At 39.5% G+C, this 16584-nt stretch overlaps 1 protein-coding gene across 1 annotated transcript; it reads left to right on the top strand.

The window, feature by feature from the left end:
* The first annotated feature begins 5836 nt into the window (after window positions 1-5836).
* LOC124140581 lies at window positions 5837-16369 on the top strand. Its single transcript, XM_046508225.2, has 3 exons — window positions 5837-6138; window positions 9577-10433; window positions 14853-16369. The coding sequence occupies exons 2-3, from the start codon at window positions 9671-9673 to the stop codon at window positions 15407-15409; spliced, it is 1320 nt and encodes a 439-aa protein (XP_046364181.2). The 5' UTR covers window positions 5837-6138; window positions 9577-9670; the 3' UTR covers window positions 15410-16369.
* Window positions 16370-16584: the final 215 nt, after the last annotated feature.

Raw genomic sequence — 16584 nt, 5'->3', positions numbered from 1 at the left:
TCTAAGTAACGCCTATGAAACAATTATCAGTGTACACACACGCACAGACACATTTTATTTTACAGGACATTCAATTATCAGGTAAGCAACTGGTAAAAGTACCTGGCCTCTATTATGACGCATTTATAATTGATCCATGTCCTTTTTGAAGTAATTCTTATATCATTGCGATAACTGTTTTGTTTTTTTTGTAGGTGAAGGTAAGGATGACGGATTATAAAAAATAATGGTAAATGCATCTATTTAAACCATTTTCAGCGGAAGAAACTGTGAGGGGATGAAATGGGTACAAAGATCATCTCTCTGTCTCAGGAAATATTTGCTACTAGTGTACGTCCAAAACTAGAAAGACAAGCAAATGAAAAATGTATATGTATACATATGTATTCATATACTGAATTGAATAAAAAACATTTAAAAAATAAATAAAATGTATACAGGACAGAAGTACCATGAAATAGGAAAAAACGTGTTCAACACGTGGACGTCGACGATGCAGCCATCGTTCGGAGAATCAAAGGGGAACAATGAAAAGGCGTCATAAGACGGAACGAAAGGTGTCACGAGCAGAAGATGTCAATAAACGTTTGAAGCATATATCACTTTGTGTTCCTGGCACAAGTCATAAGAAACTTTATAATGAAACTAAATCTCAATCCTTGCAAGATAGAAGATACTGCCAAAAATTAACTTTTTTCTTTAAAATGTATAACAACCAATTCCCAAGCTATCTTTGTGATTTGATCCCAAACTTTGTCTCCGGAACTACAAACTATAATTGAAGAAACAGTTCTGAAATACAAGGAATTTATAGCCGTACTTCTTCTTACGCCAAATCCTTTTTACCAGACACAATACACTTATGGAATGCTCTACCAAAGTCCAAAGAGCCAAGTAGCCTGTCAGAATTTAAAAACCTAATTACGAAAACTGAAAATAAGACTTATTTTGACCTTAGCTATGGCACTCGATTCTGTCAAATCGTTCACTGCCGCCTCAGACTCGGTTGTAGCGACCTAGACGCCGATAAGTATTATAACAGACATTTAATTGACAGTCCGTGTTGCTCCTGTGGATATCAGAGTGAAAACGCCCTCCATTATTTTTTTACTTGCTGTAACTTTACTCAGATAAGACTTAATATGCACTTTTATACTACCGGTTATAACCTGGATACTATTATGAACGGAAACAATGAACTTGCTCACTCTGAAAACAAGAAATTAGTTGAATCCGTCCACGATTTCTTCATCAAGACAAAACGTTTCAGCTCTTCACAAATTAATAATTAAATTAACCGGACAATAACCTCATGATTGACTATTACTTTTGTTACAAACGACTTGTTAGACACACACAAGCTGTAACTTTCTATTTATGTTCACTTTGTATTTGTATTTGTTGTAATATGTACAAACATATTATTTAAATAATGTCTATATCGATGACGTCACATCCTTCATTTCAATATGTAATATATGTTGTATGTGAGCGGTGTTAACATAAGCTGTAAAGCTTGTTCACCAATCCCAACTCATTTCAATGAATAAAAATATGTTTAAACCAAACGTCGCTCTTAATTGTAATAAAGAAGTGCTTGATAACGGTGTAAGAAGCCAAACCGAAACGTCGCTCTTAATTGTAATAAAGAAGTTGTTCATCCATAAATTCTTATCCTTACTTAAACCACGGACTTAGGTCCATGCTTAAACTCAAGCTCTATCAACGTAGATAACGATACTCCCTAACAATTTGGTGGATAATATTAATGATGCTGAAAGACTAAAATATGCTAATATATTGTTAGAAAGGTCAAGTCAGGATTTGGGTAACCCAACCTCACATAGTTGGTTGATTTATGCAAAATCAAAAATATATACAAATAATATTTTTTATTAAAGTGTGACGCATTGTACAACATAGAAATTGTTACGAAGTTCGGGTAGATGCGTACAATGCCTGGCCAGTATGACGTATGACGCACTGAAGTCGTTAAAATGTGTAAAACATTTACAGATTAAAGAAAACACTATAAGCGAGTAGAAGAGGGAAAACAAAAAATGGCCGAGTTGGTCATGACAAAGGAGTTTGCAAAGCTACACGTGAAGGAGTAAGCTTGGTTGACCGCTAATGTTTTCTTAACCTTGAATTTGAGGCATTGTTCTCAGACATCCCCTCGCCTATTACTGTAACACTAACAAAAAACATCGATAAGCCTCTTTCACCCCAAGCTTTAAGCCCAAAGAATGACACAAGCACCCGTCTTATTAAACTGTCGACTCTATTGACAAAGAGGTTCTACAATTAAGTTAATTTGAGCTACTTTGTGCTGATTATTGTAACCCCATTAATGTAATTACAAAAGTATATGACAAAATAAGTGATGTGCTTCTTCATCCCGCCGGTAAAGTGTTCGGATTTGTTAAAAGGTGTAAGATTCGTCGTAAATTCTGTGTTAACATTAATACTTAATAGAGGTTTTAATGTCGGAAGCTCATGCAGGTTTCAGAAAGGTACATTCTACTGATGATCACATTTTTGCTTTATATATCCTCTCGGAATTAATAAAAGCTAGGAAAAAGAAATGATTTTGTGCGTTTGTAGATTTTCAGAAAGTATTTGATGCAGTTTGGCGATAGGGGTCTTAGGACTTTGGCAAAAACTGTTACAAAATAACATATTTGGAACATGTTTTATCGTTATTTTTGTGTACCAGGATATCAAATCAAGCGTTCCTGTTATGGTAATGTTCAAGTTCGTTTTCATGTTAAGGATTGTAGTAGCGGATTCATACAGTTTGCACATCGGTCTTTCGATTCATACCTCAATGAACCGAAAAAAATACACAGTCAATGCTTATAATTAAATTCGACGACGTAAAACATGTTTTATCTACAATAGTTTAACCCAAAACAGTTGCATATATCAAAACAGCCAAAAATGACGACATTGATAAACATTCCAGGTGTAGGAATACTAACAGTGGCTTGACATGAGTCAGGTGATCGTTTAATTTATGCACATAATTTGACACGACTACACAGTCAGTAGCCAATCAACGGAGAGTGGGATTAAAACAATGTTCAATGGACCTGTCAGCACGTTTGATGTTTCATTCATTCTCGGCCTTAGGTTTCAAAGGGTAGTTTGGACAATGAATAGGCATGAAAGTCGGTAAATGTCCTGTGCATGACGATACACGTGAGCAGAAAGGGAATTCCCTCGACATGTAATATTGGGATTCCCCGACATTCCGCAGTTATAAAAGTAGTGCGCCGCGGTTGGCGTGGCTTAATTTTTTACATTCATTGGGAAATGAATGCAATAACACGTGACCAATTCAGCTAATCAGAATGCAGGAATTTCCATGAACACAACGAAAATTTAATTATTAAATGTTGAGTAAGAGAAGCAATAAAAAATATTATCTCGAAGCGGCACTTTACAGGATTCAAATACAGGCGTCCAGTTTCGAATCGAAATATGATCATAATATTTGTATTATTGTATGCAGATGATGCAGTGTTATAAGCCACAAATGCTTATGATATGAAACATATTTTAAAATCATTTCATAACTATAGTATTCAATGGAGGCTTAAGATTAATATGACCAAAACTAAAATAGTATTTTTTGTTGATAAAAAACGATTATAAACATAATTTCAAGATTGGTCCTTTTGTTTTGGAACAGGTGATTCCTATAACTTCCTTTGGTGTTTTCTTTCTAATAAATTCAAAATTCACTATGACAAAGCTATTCCCCTATAAAAAGATAATAGAACAAATTTTAAGCAACGAAAGATACGCTATATGTTTTATGCCAAGGATGGAAATTAGATTTAACACTTAAATGTCAATTGAGGCTTTGTGACAGTATAGTTATACCAGTTATTCCATACGGATGCGAAGTGTCCATTTACTTTTAAGAAAACCCAAATAACTGGAAGCCTTTGAGTTAGTGAGAACCATTCTTTTTTGCATAATTTAGTAAAATATTGTTCAGCTTCAAGTTCGGACCTAAATAATCTATACGTTACGGCTTTTGATGATTCAAACATTTCAAATGACCATATTTGTAAATACACTGATCTTGTAATCTATTTCACACAATGCATTTTAGTGAATGGACAGAATCAAAACAATGTGAATACCATATATACATCAAATCGGTCTTCATAAAGATAGATTCAATTGACAATAATCATTTATTCGTAATACTTTTAGCGGTCGGGTAGAGGTAAAAGCGTTCGCTCGTCACACCGAAGACCCGGGTTTGATTCACCACATGGATAGAATGTGTGAAGCCCATTCCTGGACCCACTTGCACAAAGAGATCTTAGCGCTAAGATTATCGTAACTCCCATACTTTAACATAGGCTTACGGTAGTCGTAGCGCTAAGATCGCTTTGTGCAGGGCCCTCGTGTCCCCCGCCGTGATATTGCTAGAATATTGCTAAAAGCGGCGTAAAACCACACTTACTCAGTTTTAAAGGGACATGTGATCTCTGTCCATAGTGATCTCACGATCTTCATTTAGTTTTAGATGCTTTTTACAGAATGTCACTATAGTGTAATTTGAGTTCTCATCTTGTCCCTCTGGGGTGTTATAAAACACAAGGTTTTGCCGCATTTGAGTGGGCTTGTTTCAGACTATGTATGGTCACCCATAGGTTTTCCACTAAAGCCAGTAGTTTAGGAAGTTTTAAACATTTATAAAATAAATGATCGAATGGTATATACTTTGATGTATATTATGGATCAAGATTTTTGTCAGGTTACACACTCCTGTCTCAGACTTGGCTGCATTGATCTTAACGCCGACAAATGTTCCAGATTTATATCCGAAAACCCGTGGGTTGCACTTCATTTCTTTCTTACTTGTCCCTTAAACAGTACATTAAGGCAAAATATGTATTATTTTGTAAAAAGCTATGATTTAAATATTCAGTTTTAAATGGTAATTCACATTTAACGACTGTAACAAGCCTTGAAATTTTGAAATTAGTGTACAATTTTAAAACATCTCAACTGCAGAAGGTGTCCATTTATTCTAACTTCTTGCTGAATTAGAGTCTTTTCTTTTCGTAGCTGTAGTTACGACAGATACTCGAGTAATAAAACACTTACCTAACAATAATTATCTTTAATGTCAATTATACAATGTATGCTATTTCTTATGTCACTTTCAATACATTGTAATTTGTATATGTATCATGTTTGGGAGAGGCATTTTGCTAAGGATAAGCAAAATTTGCTTGTTTGCCAATCCCTCCACTTTATATAAATTGCACATTTTCCATTTCTTCCATTTTCTTTGCAAGTTCTGCTTTTGTCTGCCGATAGCCTCTCTTAGTGATTACTGTTAGCACTCGCAGCGTCTCTGATTTGATATAAACATATTTTTATAAAAATCATGTCAATTTCTTTCATTTTGAAATATTTTATATATATAATTTATAAAATCCTTACAATGAAAATATGAAATACAGGACAGCAGTAACACACTTCAAGTGGATGTATGTAAGCATGTAAGACGTCTGTTGTTCAATCTATACCTGACACCTCTCACGTCGTAATGTGTCAAATCGTATCATCTGACCAAATGTCAATTATAAGGATTTTACAGTGTGAGAAGTTTTTTAAATTAATGTATATACAACAAGCAACAAGTACACACTTATTCTTTGTTTGTTGACAATAGCAGTGCATTGATAAGGTTTATTACGAAATAGGGATAAAAGTTTTGCTATTGCGTGCCCTGAACCGTGGAGTTGTTTTGATAAAAAGTGAAAAGTGCATTGTAGGCAATAGGCGATACCCCTGAAACTGACTATAACAATTCCATAATCTCCTCATTGTCCTCCAGTCAACTGCTTGCTGTTGTTATATCAATGGGGGGGCACCCTGGACGGTAGCGGTCATTGAACAAAACCTGATTATAACCTTGAAGGATTTAAAACGAACACCGAACATTCAGATTTATCCTCAATCAACGCCGATTGTTGACTGACGTTCCCGAACTGTGTCGGTTCTCGCCAACGCCTCATAGGGTGTTACCTTCCTCCGAGGCCACGACCGGTCCTGCAACTCGGCTGTATTTGTAAACTTTTACAACGGATAGTAACTACATTTAAGGTAGGCTGTTGATTTATTGACGAGGTTTATTCTAACACGATAAAATGTATAATAAATTCATCTGAGTTCTTTTTACAAGAACAAATCTGTTGCTTGTTGTCCAATCTAGTCCCGCGATGTGACTTCATGACGCGGCTTCAGGTAAGCGAGCTATGGCTTTTGAACAATGGACGAACCACCATCAACTGAAGATTGGTATTTAGCGTCCACCCAGTGAGGCGAGATGGTTATATCCCTGACGAGTTCATGGCCTCATATGTTACTAGCAGACAAATCAGGGGAACAAAATCAGAGAAGGGCTTCCTCAGTTATGAAACACCGATAAGAAGTACCCATCATTGTTCTTCGCCAGTTACCTACGGTATTTATTAATTTATATGTGCAATCTCATTAAAATCAGATCTTAGTTCTCGCTATTTAGGGAGATTGTTTAATGTGAGGCTACATGTCGACTTTCAACGTTTGATTAATTGCAACTACCACCAAGATCTGCCCCGAGGCGAGTTTTGATGTCAACATAAATGTAATTATGTAACAGGGAGCGGTATTTTACACAAGCCAGTTTGGCTTGTTTACAAACCCCTTTCAAGTTAAGTTGAATAAAATGTGTTTAAACTAACTTTGCCAATTTTCATGTGTTAAGTACAATCAGTGAGTTTCAGGTATTATCTTCTGTCAATATACGGGTATCGATTACATTATAAAGTTGGGTACATGTATCGATTTCTCACTGGAGAAGTGTCAGCTAGTAATACACATTCACCACTTTTATCGAGTGCCTAATGATATATGACCTGGAAATATGTCAGTGATCCTTAGGAGGTATGTCTTGTTTGTTTGTTTGCCCAGCACTATTCTAGCAATATGATGCCTGACATATTAGGAGTTCCTCTCCCTGTTAGCGGTGTTTGCTGTCATTTGCACCGCCATTTTGCCAACCGTCGAATCTGTTTCGGCAGGCGATAGAGACAAGACTGCGTTGACGCTTTTTTTAAATGTTCCGCTGTGGGGATTTTACACAGCAGTACATCTTACAGAGTGTATGCCTGTGTTAGGTTATTAGTGCGGGCGTGATCGCTTCAGCGACTAGCAATCATTATACTGAGCTCATGTAACCCGGTAACAAGCGGGGGTAGTTCACAGCGGCTTGTCTTCAAAGACACCGATGTATATGGTCTCTATGGTCTCAGTGCAAAGGGACACAATATTCGGGTAGGGCTAATGGTCTGACCTAGATAACTGGTACAATCGAGTCGTTCAGTGGGAGTGGTCTGTTTATACCAGAACACTACATGTCAAGTTCTCCTGTTTTCTCTTCACTCTTCAAAAGATAATGCTGTCATGTTTAATCTTCATATGCCAAACATGCTATTTCTCTTAGAAATGAACTGATTAAATTTACGATGTATCAGAATTAAAACTGAAGTTAGGTGTAACATCCAAAGTGAAATGTATATGGGCGGAGAGGTTAAATGCAAACATATTTGACGTGACTTGTACGACAAGGCTGTTTTGTGTTGTGGTATGAGGTCCTCGAACACGTTCATGCATATCCAGGTAAGGCCACGACCTTCGCGGGCCGTAGTGTAGATGGAGAGGGGAGTTGACCTAAGAAGATCCGGGGTAGAATATGTCTTCAGCAACCAATGCATGTCGTAACAGGTGACTGTGCTTGTCGTTAGAGGCGAGTTACGGGATGGGTAGTCAGGCTTGCTGACTTGGTTGATATGCATGTCATCATCCATCTTCCCGAGCCAAGACAGTTAACTGACTTTAAAAGTCCAGTTTCCACCCTTGCCGAACTAGGCTGGAATTACTGGGCTCGATCGTAGCGCCACCAGTGTCTATTACCAGTTATGTCCCTTCTAAGCCTCTCCTATGGACCAATCAGATTCCAGCTCTCGTATCACTTGCGTTTGCTTCACACAAAATGGTGGCGCCCAGTCAGGACGATCTGATCGATAATCAAGATCTATATTGTGATAAAACTTACATCGCGAAATGCATCAAATCACATGAGCACCTGGATTAAAAACATGAAAAGATTTGGAATAATATCTGTTGACAACGAGTTGGCGGTGCACATGCTTTGCAAATACTGCAGTCGTTCGAAATCTGCACGACAGTTTACGAACCGGATTTCGACTTCGGTGCGCGATTCTGATTGGACTATGCATAGACTCGTTAGTCCAGCCAAAATGTAACCCCATAATACCAGCCTAGTTCGACAAGGGTGGAAACTGGACTTTTATAGTCAGTTTACTCCGTTGCCTCGGGAAGATGGGCATCATCCCAATTGCGTGGATCGATGCTCTTGATATCTGTTGGGTCATCAGGGAGGAACGACATATGCGGGAGCAGGGAGACGAGCCTGCAACTTGACCGTCCGTTTATTCAAGATTGTCGCATGTTACATAACAGCACGTGATTGCGCTTACCTGCAAATAATAACATTACAAGACCGGACATCTGTTGGCCTATCATAACATTATACACTAGCTGGTTTAAAACTACTGTGTTTCAATTCCAGATATTACAACATCAATCACTGGATTGTCTGGTCCGGACTCGATTATCTGCGGACCGCCGTCATATAGCTGGAATATTGCTGAGTGTGGCGTTAAACAACAAATACACACAATCACACTGTCAATATAAATAGATTACGGCTATAAATGTCATAATGTTAAGTAATGAATTACCATGTTGATAATAGCACAACTGACGGTTGTACACGCATAGACTACAGTATTTAAAAGAGTCCAGATTCCCTTAACGATGTGTAAGTCAACATTGTACAAGAGTGAAGTAGTCCCAAATTTATTATTCACAAATAATATACAGTTAACTATATTTACGTTGCCAAAACAGAACGCTATTAAGTCACCGTGTGACTATTATGTACATGTAGTCAATGTGGTATTTCGACAGCACCTGTTTGTACAGCCGCGAGTAGCATGTGCCTGCTCGCTGGACCTTGTGGTAGAGTTGGAATCACTGCTCGACGTATTTCTGTCAGACATTGTATTTGTTTAATTGACAAGAGGGTGGGATTTAATCGATTTTATATTTTTGGGAGAAAAGAAAATGTCTACCACAAAAATTACATTGTTGCAATGTGTTCTTAAGAAACAAACGTTGTCTCATAGTTAAAATCAAACAAAAGGCTGGTCTTGCAGAAACAATATCTGGCCTCAATCCAAAATCACAGCTCCCGAATATCAAATTAGCTAGGAGTCAACTTATTCTTCGCCTTCGATGTGAGCTAATCCCCACCCTTATTCAAAACTTATTTGAGAGGATTAAACACAGGGTTATCTGTGCAAAAAGGTGGAAGTTTCGCACTAAGCAATATTAAGAAGTCCGTTGTTTAGGGAGGTATGCTCGTATTTCATTTAATTTCCTTGTTAATTTAGCCCTTCACTTTTTTATTCACAGGTGAGGTGCATGCTGCTTATTTCATAACGAAGAGATCGATTTGGTTAGCAGTTTTCGACAGTAGTTATGCTTGTGAGTACAGTGTTGTACAACGATGAAAGTCCACCATTCCCCCTCATCTAAGAAATGCTCATGTGTTTCACTCAAATGTGGTTTAACCATTATCAGCGTTCTCAGTTTCACCACATTAATGATGAATAAAATCATTGTGGACATGTACCACCAGAATCCTGTCTATTCAGCGCCGTCGGGCACTCGGGAGCGGAAAGTTCATATTATAGGAACAGATATAGTACAAACTGAAATCCAGCATTCAAGTCCAAACCGGAAGTCCAGAGTGCGCACCGGAAGTGAAACCCGTTGCCCGAGTGTTTTGGACAATATGTCTAAAGGACACTGGAAGCAATGGGTTCTGACAAAGCAAGAAGTGTTAAAACAAGAAACGTTCCTGAATCATTCTCGCCAACAAATAAACATAATTTCTCCAATATCAAGAAAGGATCAGCTGTGTGGGAACGTGACTCTCCCCTACAACCGTCAAGCTAGATCTTTGTGCTACCCAACCGGTAACAGACCTTGTTGTTTCAACGGTAGATGTGTCGCGCTACCTGAGAAGAAGTGTCGCTGCAGCAACTGCTACGACGTACGACAACGTGTACATGCGGAGTATGCCACGTGGGTACCGGCGGACAAGAGGTGCTCGTTTCATATTTTCACAAGGAAGGAAGCCTGTCGAATTGTGACAAATTCGACACTGTATTTGTTTGGAGATTCTCATTTTCGTCACATTTATACTGCAGTGCTTATGTTGATGCGTAACGACCCGATCGGTGGTGGACTTAAACACAGTAACAATGGTAAGTTAGACAAAAAGAGAAAAATATTATTCACGTATATAGTAAATAATTATGAATGCCATTGTCAATTAAATGCAGGGATGTGAAATCTCCTCGGAAACGCGGAAAATCGCGTTTTTTAAAACAGTAGTCGTCGGGAAAAATCATTTTCCGCGTAAAAATATAATCAAAGATTTTTAAAAAAAACCTCCGAAAAATATGATCGAAAACCGGACAATCGTCGCGGATTGTCCTGTTTTCGATCAGAGCTTTCAGCAGCATAGGTTTTCGGACATCATACGTTTTCTATCACGAATACTTGCACTACAACGTGGGGTGTGGCGTCACACAGAAATGGTAAATACTCAGAGTCAGATGATGGCTTGTTTTTAAGATAAAGTTGTCTTTAAGCCTGTAAGTGAATGAGATGTTTTACAGTTGTTGAGTCACATCCCTGTAAATTATATACCGCATACTTCGTTGTTTTGCAGGTTGTGAATAGGGATCTTACACAGGGGTGGGTTGCGGTTTAATTCATCAGTAGAATAAGAAATCTTCAGCGCATATACAAAACCAACCAACTCTACACTTAACATTGGCTGTAAATTAGGCATGCAATTGTGTAACAATAATGATATTATTTGTTTATTTGGTGTTCAACGCCGCACTCGGGAATATTCCAGCTATGTGACGTCGTTTCCTCAAAAGCTGAAAAGGAATTAAAGGAAGCACATTTAAAACATTTTGAACACGAGCATGTTGATACAAGCTGATGGCACATACAGCGGTAGAACTTTATAGTGAAAGAAATCATTTCAGATTCCAAATGTGCTCATTGTTTGAAGTTCGAAAATCAGATTTTTTACACCCTTCGGCCGCACTTCTAAATATGCCAGTTATATGACTGCTGTCTGTAAAAAAAGCGAGTCTGAACCAGACAATCCAGTGATTGGGATACGGTGACGTGCATCATCAAAGTCAGCAAGCTTGACCTACCGACCACGTTAGTCGCATTTTAGATATGCATGGGCTACTGAAGAAATATTCTAACTAAGATCTTCACGGGGAATAATAATATGACAGTGAGTTAGATAAACATATTTCTTACACACCTGTGGGTGAGAAAACCATTTAAGAACTCGTTGTTACAAAGCGTATCTAACTCGCTTTCGTTCGTTAACAGATACGTTTTGAAACAACTCGTTGTAAGATCAATGGTATCTGACAGGCACCCGTGTAGTAATCTCTATTTATCAACTCGTTGGTACAAAGCGTATCTAACTCGCTTTCGCTCGTTCATAGATACGTTTTGAAACAACTCGTTGTAAGATCAATGGTATCTGGCAGGCACTCGTGTAGTAATCTCTATTTATCATCCCAAATTGGTTCCCACAGGAGATATGGCTTGGGTGAGATCAGTCGATAACTACATTGTAGATATCGCTTTTATAAATCACTGATTTTACTTCGCGTATTTCGATTTAAGAATTAATATTGATATCTTTTGATATCAAATATATCAACACTCATTTATATCTTTGATATCTCAAGACACTCGGATGAGATTCTCCAGTAGTGAATTGTGTTATAGGTCTTGAATATGAAGCTTTCATGGCATATAGTCTATCCGGGATGCAATGCACACTCTTCCTGGTAATCGCCAAGACTGATAGACTATACAAGTGTTTGAAAATGAAACGCCATGCACAGCCATACGTTCTTTATGGTAGATACGCGGTACAAGATCTTCACTGGATGTAAGGCGGCTTTGTGTGTATGGGCGTTGCCGTGTGAACCAGTTCAAAGTTTTATTAATATAGAAGAGATGACACGATCTCTGACACTTTTCCTACAGTAGAGTTGGGGAGAATCCATTCGATTTGTAGGGGGTAGGGTTCATGAGAAATATCTATTTCTTTCTCAGCTGTATCCAAGACACTATTTATTTACTGAGCACATCAAACACTCTTTTCATTGTCACTATTAACACACAAAAATGACGTGTGGTACTTTCCACAAAACAAACTTACAATTTCCAAAATTGTGAGATATGTTAGTTTCTAGAAATAGTTGTATGATACTAATGAACGACTTAGGAACATTCTACAACCGGTTGTGAAGTATGACAGAAGATGTTATGACCGCAAACGATCTTAAAGACGATTGGGGTGAGATGGGAAATTTCAAAGTTGACGTTTTTTTATCTGTAGTATCGCCACGATTTGTCAAACATTCATTCACTCCACAGGTATACTGTGATGAGTCTCCCAAACGCGATTCCATTGAGTCTGCCCCACTTTTCTCACAGCGCCTGGCAAAGTTCAGCCAACGTGGTCGGCGGACCATGACGTTGACGTACACTGTCTGCCAATCGTGTCCCAGACGTGTTCAATGGGAGAAAGCTAAAGGCTCATTGCTAGCCATGATATTCTATGGCTGCTGGAGGCGATCCTTGACAAAACGTCAATCCACACCCTTTTCAAACGAACAAAGAATATCAGTATGTTGATGGGATAGCACTGTCTATTGGCCCTTCCTTGCACAATATGGAGTGGGATTCGTTATGTTACAGCGATGCCATCCCGCATCATAACCGATCAACCGCGACATATGTCATGATGCCTCAGATTGACATTGGCTTGACGTTCATTTTGACGTCACCAGACACGCCATGCCTATCAAGGAAGTGAAAGGGGGTCATGACACGTGAATGACACGTAACCGGCGATGATAACCCTAAAAAAAATTTCGACGTTGTGTACACCATTGACGCCTGTTGGTAATATGACGATTTGAAAGGGGTGCCACAACACGTGGTCGTCGAGCACGCGGATAAGGTGCATGTGTCTGTAATTTGCAGACTTTGGAACAGGTTTCTGCAGACACACCATGTCAATGATCGGCCCGGCACCGAGCGGCCTAGGTTTTTGGGGGTGATTTTTCACTCTTATAATACACCGCCAACATGTTCTGTTGATTGTCATGTTACACCTAGTCTGTCCTTTCCCTTAGTCATTCATTACCATCACGCGATACATCTTTGTATTTCCGAAATCATCTGGGGTTTTTCGAATATGCCCTACCTTCTTTGGAGAGTATTCTGCTCAAACGATAGCTATGATGAAACGAGCAGTGTCTGTTTTTGGTAGGTAACACGAAGTCCTATTTATCCTGAATCACTACATGTGTTCAGTTGCTTAGGCTGAATGACGTCAAATTAGTCAGTCAATTTACAGGTGATAATATACTAGTACTAAATGTAAACGCGTAACATCACCATACCGCGAATTACCAAATCACAAAATCCTCTTTTCCGAAAAGCTGTTCCCTTTCGTCATAATTAGGGACCGGTCATTATTAGAGGGGTGGTTTAGGTCAGAGCCTATTGATGCACTAATGTAGTGAAAATACCTACCCCCTCCTAATGCTAGTCATATTTTTAGATGACCCTCCCCATGTTCTTGTACATATTATTCCTGACTACCCTGAAAATATAAAATGCAAAAGCACTTTAAATCTTATTTACAAAGTCCATTTCTACATGACCCTCCCCAAATATGTGTATTTTTTATGACCCACCACTAGAGACGGTCATGTTTTTGGTGACCCGCCCCTGATTCCCGCTGACACCAAACCCCCCTCCCATAACATATGAAATGATTGGTCCCTTACAAAACAAATATAAGCTAAATTTAAAAATAAAAATGCGATATAAGATGTCCGATTGAGTACTTGAGCCAACAACTTGCGGAAAGGAAACTCAAGACCCCTTAAATCTTTTTCAGTGAGAATTAGGGCTGGGACGAGTCCACATTTACTACCCGGATACCCACCCCACTATTACCCGACCCTACCCGGGTACCCGTTGTAGGTCTCAAGAGATAGGTACAAATGTCCAATTGGGAATAGTTTGACCGTAGCCCTGGCAAAATGTCTTTAGATACTCGTATGAAATGATCTGGTCATGCATACACTGAAGTTGACTGAAGTTTCATCTCCATTCAAATTTATAAAGTCAGAAAGAGATGCGAACAATTTTTGCCATTAAACAATATATCACGTGACTAACCACAGGTTCCGATAGTATCCGGATCAGGTATCCGGATCCGGAACCATCCGACCCCCGAGTACTCCAGTTCCTGGTCCCAGCCCAAGTGAAGACACATGATCAATTAACAAAACTAGACCATGGCATGATGGTAATAAAGTGTTGCGTTCTCCGGTCTGGAACAACTGGTTATTTGTTGTAGTCGAGTCTCGGGAAGCCCGGCTTCTGTCAATTCTTTCAATGAATTCAATTCATGTCATAGATATCTATTTGGTGTGTGTATGTGCGTGCGTGCGTGCGTGCGTGCGTGCGTGCGTGTTTGTGTGTGTTTGTACATTGAAACAACGATTGCTGTAACTTTCTAAACCTACATGTTTGCTTTCACGTTACAGACACCCTAGCGAAATGCTCTGGCCCTTACCAGTTCGGATCCAAGGAATGCAGACCACTTCTCGAACTAAGAGCTAAACCTCTGTGCAAAGGCAAGTTCAATCTGAAGTATGTCAGCCACACACGAGCTGCGGATGGGGTGGACCTATATAAAAAAGTCAAAGCACTTGATCGTCGAAAGAAAACGTTTGTGATGGTTTCCCTGGCCGCCCGCGAAGACAACAACGTGACCAAGTTTATGGAATATCTCCAGCCAGCCATAAATATTGTGAAAAATGGCTCCTTCAAATGGCCGAAGTTGATGTGGGCTAACGGCCACGCGCCTGGTCTTCTCAAATCGCCAGTTTATGAACTTCAAGGGTTAAAACATATGAAAATGGCAAACTATAGGATGCACAAACTCTTAAAGCCTCTCGGTATTCCAGTGTTTGATACTTTCAACATGACGAGTTCCACCATCAGTTTCGACGGCACCCATTATGGCTTAGGTGTCACGACAGCCAAAGTCCAATTGCTGCTGAACTATCTGAAGGAGCTCCAAGGCCAAAATGAATGGTGAATGGCCAATGGCCGAGCTAGATGCCAAGGACTAGATATCAATTTGCATTCCAAAAAAACTACCTCGATTATCCTCTGTCGTTATATCGCCATTCTGCTGGACCTGTTCAAGACCAGTTTCGGAGCTGACGTCACCATCTTAGCACGAACGTAGCACATACTTTCTCTTGCTCACCAGTATAACCTGATTGGACTATTTTTAGCCGCGTGACATCACTGATTTTCACTTATCCATTCATATAATTTCCACGGTTCTTTTACACCCAATGGAATCTGTTGCGAATGTGCCAATGGTATTTATCCTGAGAGAATGACGACATCATACACTGGATAATCGCTGCTGTAGCAAACAGTGTGTGAAGCCATGCATCTCTATTGTGATTGTGGTGAAAGCGTTCTGACCCACTAGCTTTAGTGCAATATATAGGTTAATTCTATTTACGACTTTGGGTTTCAAATACAATGCATTTAACATTCTGGCCGGCAATGTTTGCTCTTAAGTCTCAAGTTACACACTTGGCTTGGGATTGGGATTAGTCGTATAGTTCACACTGTTGGACAGACTGGGACGTACAATAGTTGTAGTCAGTGAGTGAGTGAGTTGGGTTTAACGCCACTTTGAACAGTATTTCTGTTATATCACGGCGCGTCAGCCTAATGTGGGAGGAAAGTACGACTGAAGCGGGTTTTGGACGTTTACCACTCCGGTAAAACCTTCGAGCACAGCCATGTTGCCGATAAACCTAGAAACATAATCAGGGCCCACTATCGTAGGTTTCTGGTGCGTCGAATGGACGCAGCTCTTCACAGCGAATGGCGGCGCTTTAGACTACTGGTGCACCTGTGTCTAGTAATGAAATATTGATAAGATACTTTACACAGCTGCACAGAAAGTGGTGTAGATAATATCACATAATAAAATGTTGCTCAGAGAGGGATGTATCATATCTTATTGGACAAAATGGGGGCACGGCTGGCCCAGTCGTCTAAGGCGCCGCGATTCGCTGTGCAGAGTTGCGTCCCTTGGGCACGCCAGAAACCTATGATTGTGGGTTCGAATCCCGGTTCGCCCCAATTATGTTTCTAGGTTTGTCAGCACCATGCCCGTGCTCGTGGGTTTCACCGAAGTGGTAAACGTCTGAGACCTGCATCACTTGGGGCTTTCCTCCCACATTA

The sequence above is a fragment of the Haliotis rufescens genome, unplaced genomic scaffold, assembly GCF_023055435.1.
Source record: "Haliotis rufescens isolate VD_foot unplaced genomic scaffold, xgHalRufe1.0.p SCAF_6, whole genome shotgun sequence".
Lineage (NCBI taxonomy): Eukaryota > Metazoa > Mollusca > Gastropoda > Lepetellida > Haliotidae > Haliotis > Haliotis rufescens.
The sequence above is the reverse complement of the archived record's forward strand: the minus strand, read 5'-3'. Positions and strand labels throughout refer to the sequence as shown.

Excerpts from the sequence above, each read along its gene's own strand:
- LOC124140581 (XM_046508225.2), top strand. The coding sequence starts at position 9,671 with ATGAAAGTCCACCATTCCCCCTCATCTAAGAAATGCTCATGTGTTTCA. Across the intron at positions 10,434-14,852 it reads ACTTAAACACAGTAACAATG|ACACCCTAGCGAAATGCTCT; the intron begins GTAAGTTAGACA and ends TTCACGTTACAG.